The sequence below is a fragment of the Pelobates fuscus genome, chromosome 5 (genome assembly GCF_036172605.1).
Source record: "Pelobates fuscus isolate aPelFus1 chromosome 5, aPelFus1.pri, whole genome shotgun sequence".
NCBI lineage: Eukaryota > Metazoa > Chordata > Amphibia > Anura > Pelobatidae > Pelobates > Pelobates fuscus.
The window spans coordinates 28,243,079-28,257,501 of record NC_086321.1 but is presented as its reverse complement, the minus strand read 5'-3'; the positions used below and the strand labels follow the sequence as shown (position 1 = coordinate 28,257,501).

The 14,423-nt window shown below is 45.5% G+C and overlaps 1 protein-coding gene across 1 annotated transcript; it reads right to left on the bottom strand.

The window, feature by feature from the left end:
• Window positions 1–260: 260 nt before the first annotated feature.
• GPR150 (G protein-coupled receptor 150) lies at window positions 261–1,602 on the bottom strand. The gene has a single exon (XM_063456749.1). The coding sequence runs from the start codon at window positions 1,555–1,557 to the stop codon at window positions 283–285; it is 1,275 nt and encodes a 424-aa protein (XP_063312819.1). The 5' UTR covers window positions 1,558–1,602; the 3' UTR covers window positions 261–282.
• Window positions 1,603–14,423: the final 12,821 nt, after the last annotated feature.

The following is a 14,423-nucleotide window of genomic DNA, read 5'->3' as shown; positions in this document are numbered from 1 at the left end:
CATAGAGAGAGAGAGAGTTTCACACAGACAGACTATACACAGACAGACAAACAGACAGACTATACAGAAAGAGAGAGAGAAAGAGAAAGAAAGAAAGAGACTCTCAGACAGGCTATACATAGAGAGAGAGAGTCTCTCAGACAGACAGGCTATACATAGAGAGAGAGAGATACATACTCAGACAGACATCCAACATATAGATGTTTGTACTCTGTCCTTATATAATTCACCCTGTATTACATATATTCTGATGGATGAACTAGAATTGCTTCCCCTTCTCCTTCACATACAGCTGACCAATATGGACGAGGGCTCCTTCCCTGTGGACCCTGATGTTTGTAGGAATGAGCGCTGTAGTAGGGTGGTTGCCTCCACCTCCATTGTAGTTGTGGTACTGGAGGGCTCCCTCCGAGGGGTGGGGGCACCTGATGGAAAGAAGTCCCTGGGGAATGTCATCTCCCTGTATTCCTCCAAGCAGCAGGCAAAGCACACCTTCTTCTCCAGCCTGCTGAGGAGCACGTTGTTGGTTCTGAAGAAGAGATAAACATAGGGATTGACCGCACTATTGGTCACCACGAAAATGCCCAGCACAGCCATGACCTGCTCGTCCAGCCCAGTGATGGTCCCAAACGCCACTTTCATCTCCACAATAAAATAAGGCAGTTCACAAACTATGAAGAGTATGATGATGACCAGAGTCATTTTAAGTGTCTTCACCTTAGCCCTAGGGATGCAGCTATTAATGGCCACCAGTCTCAGAGGTCTCTTGGTGGCTTGGGCACGGTTGTTCAGAAGCACACCATCTCCTTTCAGATCTTTTGGATGTTGGCTTTCATTGCCCTTTCTCCAGATGACCCAGAGGATACGGCTGTAAGTTACCATTAAGATGCAAAAAGGTAAGAAGAAAACATTAACTGAGTTGTAGATGATGTAGGCTTGGAAGTGCCACCTGGGTAACTGTCCAAAAACATTTTGACATCGGTGCCCTTGCTCAACTGTAGTCAACTTGAAGACAAAAGCCTGGGGAATGGCCAGTAGAACAGACAACAGCCACCCTATGGCTGCAAAGTAACGAGTCGGCAGAGGGGTACTTAGAGGGTTCATAATGACATCATGCCTCTCCAGGGCAACTATTGCAATGATATTAGAGGAGGCGATGAGTCCAGAGACCTGGACAACTTTGAAGATCCTGCAGGCCACATCACCCAGGAGCCACTCATCCTCCAGAAGCTCCCAGATTATCTGAGAGAGCAGGGTCACCACAGACACATAGAGATCTGCCAGGGCAAGGTGGGTGATGAGGAAGTTGATCTTTCTCTTCTTGTCTTTCCCACAGCAGATCTTGTAGAGCACCACTGTGTTCCCCACCAATGCTACAACGAAGATGATGGTCATGATGATGATCCTTAACTGTCTATTGTATTTGGGAGCTCCCAGAGCTTGAGCCTGGTCAGAAGAAGAACTGTTTAGGTGAGTTAGTCCAACTGACGTGTTGCTGTTGAATTGGGTGTCATTGGCAAGGTTTACCAGTAAGTTCCCATAGAACAGATCTTCCATCTCATGTAACGTTCTACTGAATGTTCTACAGAAGTGAGACTTTGTATCTGGAGCTTGATTAGCAATCCTAATCTAGAGGCATCCAGAGAGAGAAAGAGATGTCTCCTAATCCCTGTGCACAGGCTCTGAAGTTGCTCTGAAAATAAATTGCAGTTTCCTTAAGTGTGAGCTTTTTAGCAGATCATCTTGCCTGTCATTTGACTGCCTCAAAGGGGTGGTCTGGAGTATGGACCTGCTCTGCCCCTAGCTACAAAGCAATCTTCATTATGAATGTCTTGGAAACTGATCAGGAGGTGTAATTTATGTCAATGAAATGTTGTGTTTTTTTCCTCCATCTGTTGTTGATACATTGAGATATTTAATTTCATGCATTCACTGGATTTTAACTCATTTGATACCATACCAAGATGCCAGCTATGCATCAATTGCTCATTTAGTATAGAATGAAAAAGTCCTGACAGAGAGCTAAGTGAATAACTGTACTACTAAATAATGCCAAACCCATGGTATAATAAAATAATCTATTTATCATATAGCATTATAGGATCAATGGATAGGTGTTAAGAAAGAATATTCTAAACTAGATACAATGTAACTCAGTCTTTGTGACATTCTGTGACGTTTGGAACACCTACAGTTCATGGATTTAAAGGGTTGGCCAGCACAGTCGGACACAAACACTACAAACATATAGAAAGAATTAAACTGATTTAACATAGAACATGTTAGACATCCTAGCTGCACACACAATCATAGGGAAATGCTACCTGTAAAATGTATGTCACGTTGATTTTGTCTGTTCATATTACATATTATTATGATATAGTCTAACCTACATACAATTAGTTTGTAAAAATAATTATTTGGAATATGTAGTGCAATACCTAAGGGATGATTTAAACACCATAACTACTTCAAATGAATGTGGTAGTCAGATTGTTAACTCACCTTATAAATTGCTGTTGTTTTTTTACAGTCTAATTAAATGTTTGGAGCTCTAACTCCGCCTACCTGACTAATCAGTTTATTTCAAGGCTCTTCACTTCCTCATTGAACCATGCACAATTTTATATGGTTAACATACACTGTGTGTGTCACCCTAAGCAAATATTTAGGCTTTTACGCTATGCATAGCTGTGCTGTGCCAGTGAACTGATATTAGTGAAGGGAGAAGTGGAGTTACAGATCCAAACATTTATCAAAATAGTCATGTCATGCAGATGCAAATAAAATGTTGACCTTTACAAAGTAAGAGTGCAGAAACATTGTATTTGCTACTAAACCATAACAGTAAGCTGAAGTGGTTATGGTATGTCTGCAAGATACAACAAGATTATTGTTGAAAAAAAATCATCAGACACATTTCCCAGGTGTTTTATACATGTCCTGTAGTATTGGTGAAACTAAATTTTGAACATATAAAAAATATGTGCACACAACCCTGTACTTGTTATCTAGAAGATACAGACGGTACAGCCACAGGCTGCTCACTGTTCAATAGACATGCCCCTACTCGCGGTATAGCGAGTAGGGGCACAATTTACTAATACTAAGTAATTTTTAATAAGTATTAGTAAATTTGGCTGAAAGACCAATTTAGGTCTTTCAGCCTTTTGGTAGATAACTCCCTAATACCGTGGGAATTAGGGAGTTATCTACCAAGCAGCTGCAACAAAAGTCGCGAAATGCTGGAGTTCCGAAGTTGCTGAAGTTCCGAAGTTGCCGAAGTGCCGAAGTTGCCGAAGTGCCGAAGTTGCCGAAGTGTCTAAGTTCCGAAGTTTCCGAAGTTCCGAAGTGTTCAAGTGCCGAAGTGCCGAAGTCCCGAATTAATGAAGTCCTGAATTTCGAAATGCCGAACCGAGCCGAATATTTTCCCCATGCACATGCTTAATGTACACTAGGTTATTTCAATTGCCCTGTGCAAGGGTATATATATCAGGGCAGTGTGGGAGACATAACCCTTTGTATATAGTGGGGGCATATATTAATTTACCCAAGCACACAGATTGCACTCCCAGGATTTGCTACAGCAACCAGGACTTACCCGAGCACTGAGTTTGCACTCACAGGACTTGCCCTAGCACTGAGATTGCACTCACAAGATTTGTCCCAGTACCCACCCCAGCACCCAGGACTTAGCCCAACACTGAGATTGCATTTACAGGACTTGCCCCAGGACTTCAAACAGCCTCTTGCATGTACCATGCATGTGCATGTACCATGCAAGAGGGGAAAAGATGCCGGACGAGATTTCCAGTGGCAACAAAGAAGTTACATTGGCCGCTCTCACACTCTTAGTGACACATCTGCAACCCGCCACGGCTAAATTCTTAAAGGCCGCATCACACAGCTGCCCCAAGGCACTCAGACACAATATTACAATCTGGAGTCTTTACTGGTATCTTTTTTTTTTATAACAAAAACCTTGGTTGTCTGAGTATAGTGGGAACTGCATGTGATGTACTAGGGGTGTCTGGGTGCAATGGGCACTGCATATTGGGCTGTCTGAGTGAAATGGTTACAGTTTGTGTGTGATATATTTGGCTGTCTGAGTGTAAAGGGGACTGCATGTTGTGACGAGACCAATCTCGCCACATTGCATTGGAGGAGCCTGGTTGCCCGCCTGTTGCCTCTGGACTATGGCCCCATATTAAAAAGCTTGATTTTCCCCTGCAAAGACACGAAAGCAGGGTGATACCCCAGATAGCTATGCCATGGAGCCCATTCGTATAATGAAAGACTATGGGAAAAACGTTGTCTCCATGGTAATTGAACTGTATGTGTGTGATCTGAGCGCCATTCAGTAGTAATGTGCGCTCAGATCTGAGCTATCTGGGGATATGTTGAATGTACCTGTTTTATGCAATGGCTGCACAGTTATATATTTTTATGTATTTTATTGTCTTTTGCTGCCATGTGTTCAATGGAGTTTTGCCTCTGTCCTTGGAGATAATTGGATTACTTCCCAATTATCTCCAGGATAGAAGACTCTGTGGAACTGGTTTTGGGCAGAAAAGCCATGCTCCATTTGGTCACAAAGGACTACAATCTATATTTTTAACCACTGGACCAATTTGTATGATTTTGATGTATGTTTGTATTTGGAGTATGGTGATTCTGAAAATGTATGTGAATGTGATGCATACTTTTAAAGTTATGAATAATGTGGAAAAACTGTATTTCTCTGCTTGTGATAATTACATTACCCATTGTGTAAGGTAATTGTATCACAGGCAGAGGGGAGGATTTTGTGTGGGAGTGTCTGAGTGTATTGTACATGTTTATTGGTTGTTTTCCAAAACCATGTGGGTGGTACTAATGTGTATATAAGAATAATAAACCCACAGCTCTGTCTGTTCTGCTTGACCTCAAAACGAAGTGTCGTCTCGTTATTGGGGGAATTGGATTGTATGCTGATTGCCAGGAGTGTAAGCTGATTGTATGCTTTTCCTGTTCAGCTGTTTACAGAATTCATATGCTTGATAGTATTCGTATGCTTCTCCGGTTCGGTGGTTGTGGTGTCTGCTGCAGTGCTTAGAGTCCTCAGGAAGCGCTAGGAGCATCCTTCAACGGAGATACCCAGTCGGGGTGCCAGGTGATCCGTTACATTGTTGTCAGCGGTGGGATCGTTCCTACAGCCAGAAGGACAGCTACAGGAGACACCATTTCTTTGGATTTTACAATTTGAGGGCAACGCATGTCCCAGTACAGCGACCCTGACAGCACCAGGATGGAACCAGCAGTGGAGTACGATGAGGGGGTCATGGATGACCGAGATGCAGTTCGCAAAGGCATCTGGTACCAGGCACTGGGTATTGTGGAGTACCACTGGGACGAGAGATTCCCCAAGGAAGACCAGCGGTTACAGAAGCGAGTAGCCCTGCGGATGCCCTTCCTGGGAGAGCAGCCCCTGGAGGAATGGGTGAAGAAATTGGAACACCTAGTATGGCAGGAGATGTGGCTAGAAGATGCCTACCAGGCGCTCTGGTGGTATGGGGCACAGTACCTGCCCTGGACAGCCGAGCATGACAAGCCAGAGGGAGAGGAGTTTGATGGTCCCGGCTTGTTATGGGAGTCTTTTTCAGAGCCCGAGTTTGGGAGCCCTATACAAGCCCGGTTCAGTGATCTCTTTGAGTGGAGGGAGAGCAGGTATGACTGGGACGACACTCACGAAATTGAGCAAGACCTAGTCCACCTGGTGACCCGGGAGATGGAGCTGGAATAGGGCTACCAGCAGCTGTTCCAATGCAGTGAGAAGGCTCAACAGGAGAGCAGAGTGACAGACCCAGAGAACGACCAATTCAGCTGGGACGAGATGGTAAAGTTTTACTGGGAAGAACCCCAGGTGGCCGGTGGAGATGGGCCCGAGGTCTCTCCACCGGTCCTGCAGGGAATTGGGAGCCCAGTCTCCATTCCCCAGCGGCAGTGTAATATGCAGGGAATTGGGAGCCCAGTCTCCATTCCCCAGCGGCAGAGTGATATGCAGGGAATTGGGAGCCCAGTCTCCATTCCCCAGCGGCAGGCTGAGTTACAGGGGGCAGAGATAGTTGCTCCTGTCCCCCAGCAGCAGAGTGAATTGCAGGGAATTGGGAGCCCAGTCTCCATTCCCCAGCGGCAGTATGATTTATTGGGAATTGGGAGCCCAGTCTCCATTCCCCAGCGGCAGGCTGAGTTACAGGGGGCAGAGATAGTTGCTCCTGTCCCCCAGCAGCAGAGTGAATTGCAGGGAATTGGGAGCCCAGTCTCCATTCCCCAGCGGCAGTGTGATCTGCAGGGAATTGGGAGCCCAGTCTCCATTCCCCAGTGGCAGTGTGATCTGCAGGGAATTGGGAGCACAGTCTCCATTCCCCAGCGGCAGAGTGTCCTACAGGGAATAGAGAGCCCAGTCTCCTTTCCCCAGCAGCAGGACTCTGTATTGGGAGCGGAGACAGTCGGTCTCCCTCCCCCGCGGCTGGAAGTATATATGGGAGAGGAGCTTGTTACCCCCTCTCCCCAGCGACAGCTTAATGTACCAAGGGGAGACAGTAAGCCCCACAACTGTGCAGATGGGACTGTGGTCTCTGCACTTACAGCACAGGGGGTAGGGATGGTCGGTCCTGCCCCCCAGCGACAGGGCTGTTTAGCCAAAGGGGAGACAGTCGGTCTCCCCCTCCGGCAGCAGAGCTGTGTATCTAAAGGGGAGACAGTCGGTCTCCCCCTTCAGCAGCAGAGCGTTGTATCTAAAGGGGAGAAATCTCGCCACATTGCATTGGAGGAGCCTGGTTGCCCCATATTAAAAAGCTTGATTTTCCCCTGCAAAGACACAAAAGCCTGGTCATTCAGTGCTTGCCCTGTTTGAGCGGTGATACCCCAGATAGCTATGCCATGGAGCCCATTCGTATAATGAAAGGCTATGGGAAAGACTTTGGCTCCATGGTAATTGAACTGTATGTGTGTGATCTGAGCACCATTCAGTAATAATGTGCGCTCAGATCTGAGCTATCTGGGGATATGTTTTTTATGCAATGGCTGCACAGTTATATATTTTTATGTATTTTATTGTCTTTTTCTGCCATGTGTTCAATGGAGTTTTGCCTCTGTCCTTGGAGATAATTGGATTATTTCCCAATTATCTCCAGGCTAGAAGACTCTGTGGAACTGGTTTTGGGCAGAAAAGCCATGCTTCATTTGGTCACAAAGGACTACAATCTATCTTTTGAACCACTGGACCAATTTGGATGATTTTGACCTCAAAACTAAGTGTCGTCTCGTTATTGGGGGAATTGGATTGTATGCTGATTGCCAGGAGTGTAAGCTGATTGTATGCATTTCCTGTTCAGCTGTTTACAGCATTCATATGCTTGAGAGCATTCGTATGCTTCTCCGGTTCGGTGGTTGTGGTGTCTGCTGCAGTGCATGGAGTCCTCAGGAAGCGCTAGGAGCATCCTTCAACGGAGGTACCCAGTCGGGGTGCCAGGTGATCCGTTACACATGTGATTGGGTATTGGACTGTCTGTGTATGATTGGAATAGTTTGTGTGTGATGATATTGGGCTGTGTACATGTGATGGAAACTGTGTGTTAGCACTGGGCTGGCTCTGTGTGATGAGAATGTGTGTGATCATTTTGTGCTGTCAATGTGTGATGGTTTTGTGCTGGCTGTGTACGGTGCTACTGTGTTTCTGTGCTAACCTGATGAGTAGATAGAATAATATAACTGGCTATCTGTGCTGCCCGTGACCTGTATGAAAGTCGGTGAATCCTAGAACAAAACAAACTAAAATTATGTGTTTCATTCTCATACAATATGTAATCTGGGGACATACATTTAATCTATCTATAAGCTTCACTTTTTCTTTACTCTCCCCCTCATGTGCCCCGTCCATCTGTGTCTCTTTCCCCCATGCCCCCTCCCGGCTTGAGGGATGGCGGTTGAGGCTTTCTGGCTTCCCTCAGGGCTGCTGCAGCGTGGATGGTGGCCGGCGTCTCCGTGACCCAGGTGCTCTCCTAACCCCAGGTGTGGCTGGTGGGGTTCCCCCCCATGTCTCTCTCCTTTCCCCATTCCCCCTCCCATGTCACTCTCCCCATGTCTCTCTCACTGTCCCTTTCTCCCCCATGCCCCTCCCATGTCTCTCCGCCCTTTCCCCTCCCATGTCTCTCTCTCTCTCCCATGATACCCCCCATGCCTCCCTCCAATGTCTCTCTCCCCATGTGTCTCTCTCTCTCCCCATGTCTCTGTCCCCATGCCCCCTCCTATGTCCCCATCCCATGTCTTTCTCTCCCCCATGTCCTCTCTCATGTCTTTCTGTCCCCCATGTCTGTCTCTCTGTCCCCCATGATGCCCCCATCCAATGTCTTTCTGTCCCCAATGCCCCCCTCCCATGTCTCTCTCTGATGGCCACTTTACCTGTTAGAGCAGGGAAGGGGGGTGGCCTCTCGCTGGTGGTGTGCTCACACTGAGCGCTGGGTAGTCATGTGACACCCGGCGCTCCTATGCAGAACGGAAGGAGGGGCAGGAGCTCCCCCTCCTAGTGTGTATTGTACGTGTGGTTCTGATACCGGAGAAACTGACGGAAGCCAAGCACAGAGAGATGGACACAGGTTTCTTCAGGAAGGAAGAGATTCTTTATTCGGTTCACCGATCGGGACTCAGAGGGACTAATGTCACCAAAATACAGCAAGTTCTGAGCCCCGGACAATAGTGCAGGCTCCTTATATAGGCACATAACTCCTCCCATATTAAGCTCCACCCGCACATTCTCTTGACCAATCAAATACAAATAAGAATTAACTTCCTGCTTGACCGCATGGCCTGTCCAGCACAATGGAGGAGGGGAATACTACATCCTGTATTCTTGCACATGCTCCGTACACTACTGATCGTATCTTGCCTCGTGCAACCAACTGATCGATACGTCAGCATATGCACGTACACATGCCCCGTGGTAATCTCGGCCTACTAAATTTATTTTTACCGAGATTCCACCACATTCCCCCCTTTGATGCCTCTTGATATTTCACAATTACTTGAGGCATCACTTAACCTTGGTTTGCATACACCGCAAGTTACCATGAACCAGATCAGACTTATCTATGATGTGAATCTTCAACACTCATCTTCCTGCATTGGTTCTCCCTGATCTAGAGCCTTATATTTATAAATTGCCATTATCTGTGCAGCAGCCTTCCTCTCTGCTATATTTTCTATCAGGCTTTGCACAGACCTAACTACTAAAGGTATAAGACATGGCAGGAGTAGACACAACATTAAAATCAGTAGGACTCCACCTACCACTGCCTTAAGCCCTCCAAACCACTCATACCAGCTACCAAACCAACTACTTGGATTGTACCCTTTCCACACCTGAGTAGGCACATGCGCTAGTTTAACCATATGGCTAGTAAGCTCAGCTATTGCTTGCCCTTCGTCATCTATTTGAAGACAGCAATTGCTCAGGTTAAACTTCCCACATACACCTCCCTCTACTGCCAAAAGGTAATCCAAAGCTAATCTATTTTGGTATACTGCTGTCCTCATCCTGGTATTATGCTTCGCTAGAAGATTGAGCGCTTGTGATGTCTCGTTAGTAATGATCTCAACCACTGCCTGTAATCTTATAATACGGTTGAGCATATAAATTGGGGTTCTATAACCAAAGGTACCATCCTCTGCCCACGTGGCTGGCCCATAGTAATCTATAATACGCTGGGGAGGCCATTCATCATCTTCCCAGGCGCCTATCTCTAAAAAGTCTCACCTGTTTCAATAGGTAACAAGAAGAAGGATGGTTTGAGCATACCCAACACACATGCCCCTTCCCAGTCCTGTGGCAACTCCGAATAGGCTTTCTTACCACAGATCCAGTACAAATTTGCTGGGGCTCTCCAGTTAGATGTGATGGATAGATCAAACCACACATCCTTTAAATTGGCGTATCTAGCAAACGGGTTAGATGGTTCTGAGACATTTGAAGCCGACCACCAAGTTGTATTCTTTGTATCATCATCATAAGCTTTTTGCCCTAGACAAGTTAATTCTCCTACAGAAGTATTATACATCATTCCTTTCCTCGCTATGCAAACATAACCTATGATGGAGGTCTTTAATCTCCACTCAGATTTACCTCTAACACTCATATGATAATCGGCTTGTGTAGATATTAATTGGTCAACTGCCTCAGAACCAGACATTACCTCCTTTGCTTCCCAAGGCCATTGATCTCCCATGTTAGTACCTCCACACACATAGCAGTTGGTAACATTAAGACTACCGGCAATACTTTCGGCTAAATCAATGAACAGGTTTTTAGCATTATGGGGGATCTTATTATCTATGCTCATCTCTTCGTAAAAGGAATGGTATACTTGATGAGTTTGGGAGGTTACCGTATCAGTCTCTATCCCTATAAACAATACTGTCCCAGGGTCTAAACCCGTCCCATATATTTGAAACCCAAATAAATTACCATATTTATCTAAGAACTTGTCAGGGTTATTTATACGTATATGGACTGGATTGCATTCCATAGACTTACAATATGGGCTGGTAGGCAACTTAGTCACAATCATGTCCTTGTCTACTGTCTGTCCCCAAGTTGCCCACCCCACACAAGACCAATATGGGCAAAAGTTATAATCTCTATTTGGGCATCTAGGACTCACATACTTATTTTTACTACTGGGACAAATATATTTATCGTTAGACCCATACGTTCTCTCCCATCTAAGATCCCCACATACATTCCACGGCTTTCTACCACTTGATATCGCTTTACACGCATGAAATAGCAGAACACCTGAAGAATATACGAATTCTAATACCGTTTTATTAATTAGGGTCCCCTGAGGATCTCCATTCCTGAGAGTCAACCAAATCGTACAGGGTTGATACTCTGGACTGAAGCACTTAGGTTCTCCTACTCCTAAATGGCACACACTATATTCTATATTTAAGTATCTACATCTTGATACATCTCCTTTACACTCATATTGCGAATGCCAAATTAGGGTCTGGGAAATATGGTTACCTGTTCTTGTAGTCTTAATGCATACCTCACAGCTAGGAGTGTCGGTACCTCTACCTTCCTGAATATAAAAATACACATATAAAAACATTATTAAGAATACATCTTTCGTCGTCATCCTCAGTCTTCATCCGTGCGAAGGCACCTCAGCTTCCAGGATGTAAGGGCTGCAGGGAATGGAGTTCTGCTCGTCTTCACGGGGGTCCCTTCGAGACTTTTCCTGACTTATACACTCGTTGGTGAGCGGACAGGCTTTATTATGGCCTTCTCACTCACTTACCAAATCTCTGTAACAATAAAATTTGTAATCCACAAGGTTCCTCGTCACTCCAACTGAGTCGTGCGCTTTAACCGGATCTTGCAGGGATTCTCTGGATCTGCTGTAGCTTGCCAAGAATTGACTGCTTCTGGTTTAACCCTGGAGTGATGTATCCACGGAGTCACTTCGGCTACTTTTATCGCTGTAGGGGTAGACAAAAGAACAACATAAGGAACTCTCCACTTGGGCCCTAACGGTACATTATTCCACTCTTTAATCCACACTTGGTCTCCTGGGTGGTAACTATGAACTGGGGGATAAATATTCACAGGTAATCTATCTTGTACCCATTTCTGTACCTCCTCCATAGTCTTACCCAACTCTACAACCTGCTGCCGGGTAATTCCTTCTCCCAACTGACTCAAATCCCCCCTTAAGTTACCAAGCACGGGAGGTGGTCGCCCATACATGATTTCAAAAGGAGAGAGGCCCATCCTTCTGGTAGGTGTACTGCGGATTCGCAATAGAGCTATGGGTAAGAGAACGTTCCACTTAAGTTGGGTTTCCTGACACAATTTAGCCAACTGATTCTTAATAGTTCTATTCATTCTCTCTACCTTACCAGAACTCTGGGGTCTATATGCCGTATGAAGCCTCCACTTTATACCAAGCATATGAGTCAGTTGTTGTAGGCACTGATGAACAAAAGCTGGACCATTGTCCGATCCTATAGAGCAGGGTAGTCCATATCGGGGTATTATTTCTCGTAGCAGGAATCTCACAACTTCTCCTGCTTTCTCCGTACGAGTAGGACATGCTTCTACCCAGCCTGAATAGGTGCACACAACTACCAGTAGGTAGCGATGTCCACCAGATTTAGGCATTACTGTATAGTCAATTTGTAAATCGGACATGGGGAGTCCCCCCATAAACTGGACTCCTGGTGGCTTTACTGGTCCTTGCCTTGCATTATTTTTAGCACACGTTACACATCTTTGTACAATGGCCTGAGTCAAGTTGGACAATCTTGGTATATAGAAATGTTTTCTGAGAGATTCTTCTGTACTATCTCTCCCAGAATGTGTCCCGTTGTGATAGTTTTGGACAATTTCTACCGCTAGTGATGCTGGAATGACTATTCTTCCATCTTCTAACTGATACCATTTGTTCTCCAAATACTTTCCAGGTTCAGTCTTTAACCACTCCTCTTCTTGAGCTGTATAAACTGGAGTCCATTGAGACAGTGGAGTTGGTATAAGAGCAGCTATATGCTCCACATATTCCTGTCTTTCTGATTCAGCGGCACGCTTAGCTGCACTATCTGCCATCCGATTTCCTTTGGTTACATCACCATCTCCTCTCAGATGCGCTCGACAATGTATAATACCGACTTCTTTCGGCTCCCACACTGCTTCCAATAGTTGTAGGATTTCAGCTGCGTACTTGATTTCTTTGCCTTCTGAATTCAATAGTCCTCTTTCTTTATACAAAGCTCCGTGGGCATGAGTGGTTAAAAACGCATACTTGGAGTCCGTGTAGATGTTCACTCTTAAACCTTCAGCCAATTGTAACGCTCGTGTCAGTGCTATCAATTCTGCCTTTTGTGCTGATGTTCCTTTTGCCAGTGGCCGAGCTTCTATCACCTTGTCTATCGTTGTTACTGCATATCCTGCATAGCGGATCCCTTCTTTCACATAACTACTGCCGTCGGTGTAATATTGAACATCGGGGTTCTGGATGGGAAAATCACGAAGATCTGGTCTACTTGAAAATACTTCATCCATCACTTCCAAACAATCATGTTGACTTTCAGTAGGTTGTGGCAAAAGGGTAGCTGGATTTAAGGTATTTACAGTCTCTAAATGCACTCTTGGGTTTTCACACAACATTGCTTGATACTTGGTCATACGGCTGTTACTAAACCAATGATTTCCTTTGTAATCCAACAACGTCTGTACTGCATGTGGGACTCGTACATAAAGTTCTTGACCCAGAGTGAGTTTATCGGCTTCAGCTACTAGCAGGGCGGCTGCAGCTACGGCTCTTAGACAAGGTGGAAGTCCGCTGGCCACTGAATCCAGTTGCTTAGACATGTAGGCAACAGGTCTTTGCCATGATCCCAAGTACTGTGTCAATACTCCCACAGCCATTCTTCTTTGCTCATGTACATACAGGTAGAATGGTCGTGTGTGATCAGGTAGACCTAATGCTGGGGCACTCATCAAAGCCTTCTTCACATCTTCAAATGCCGTTTGCTGTTCTTGAGTCCATAAGAAGGGGTCGTGCTCTGTACCTTTGATAGCTGCATACAGAGGTTTTGCCAGTATCGCGTAGCTGGGAATCCATATCCTACAGAAGCCTGCTGCCCCCAAGAATTCTCGCACTTGTCTTCTATTCTTGGGTATCGGTATTTGACATACAGCTTCTTTTCTCTCTGGCCCCATAATTCTTTGACCTTCAGAGATATGGAATCCCAGATATTTGACAGTTGGCAAACACAACTGAGCCTTCTTTCTAGACACCTTGTATCCTGCCTTCCAGAGAATGTGTAGTAGATCGTGCGTTGCTTGCTGACATATTTCCTTTGTAACTGCTGCTATCAACAAGTCATCTACATATTGTAACAATACACACTCTCCTGGGATGGACTCGAAATCCAGTAGATCTTGACTTAGAGCTGACCCAAATGGGGTAGGTGAATTTTTAAACCCTTGGGGCAGTCTTGTCCAGGTCATTTGGCATTTTGAGCCCGTCACAGCGTTTTCCCATTGGAAAGCGAAGATACATTGGCTTTCTGCGGCAATTCGGAGGCAAAAGAAGGCATCTTTAAGGTCTAAGACTGTAAAGTAAGTAGCCCCACCCGGAATTAAAGCAAGCAGGTTATATGGATTGGGTACAACTGGATGTATGCTAACAACCGCATCATTGACTGCTCTCAAGTCCTGCACAGGTCGATACTCATCTGTACCGGGCTTTTGAACAGGCAGCAATGGGGTGTTCCAGGGGGAAGTACAGAATTTTAGGATACCATACCGTATGAACTTATCCAGATAAGATTGGATGTTCTTCTTAGCCTTCTGCGGGATATGATATTGCCGTAGGCTC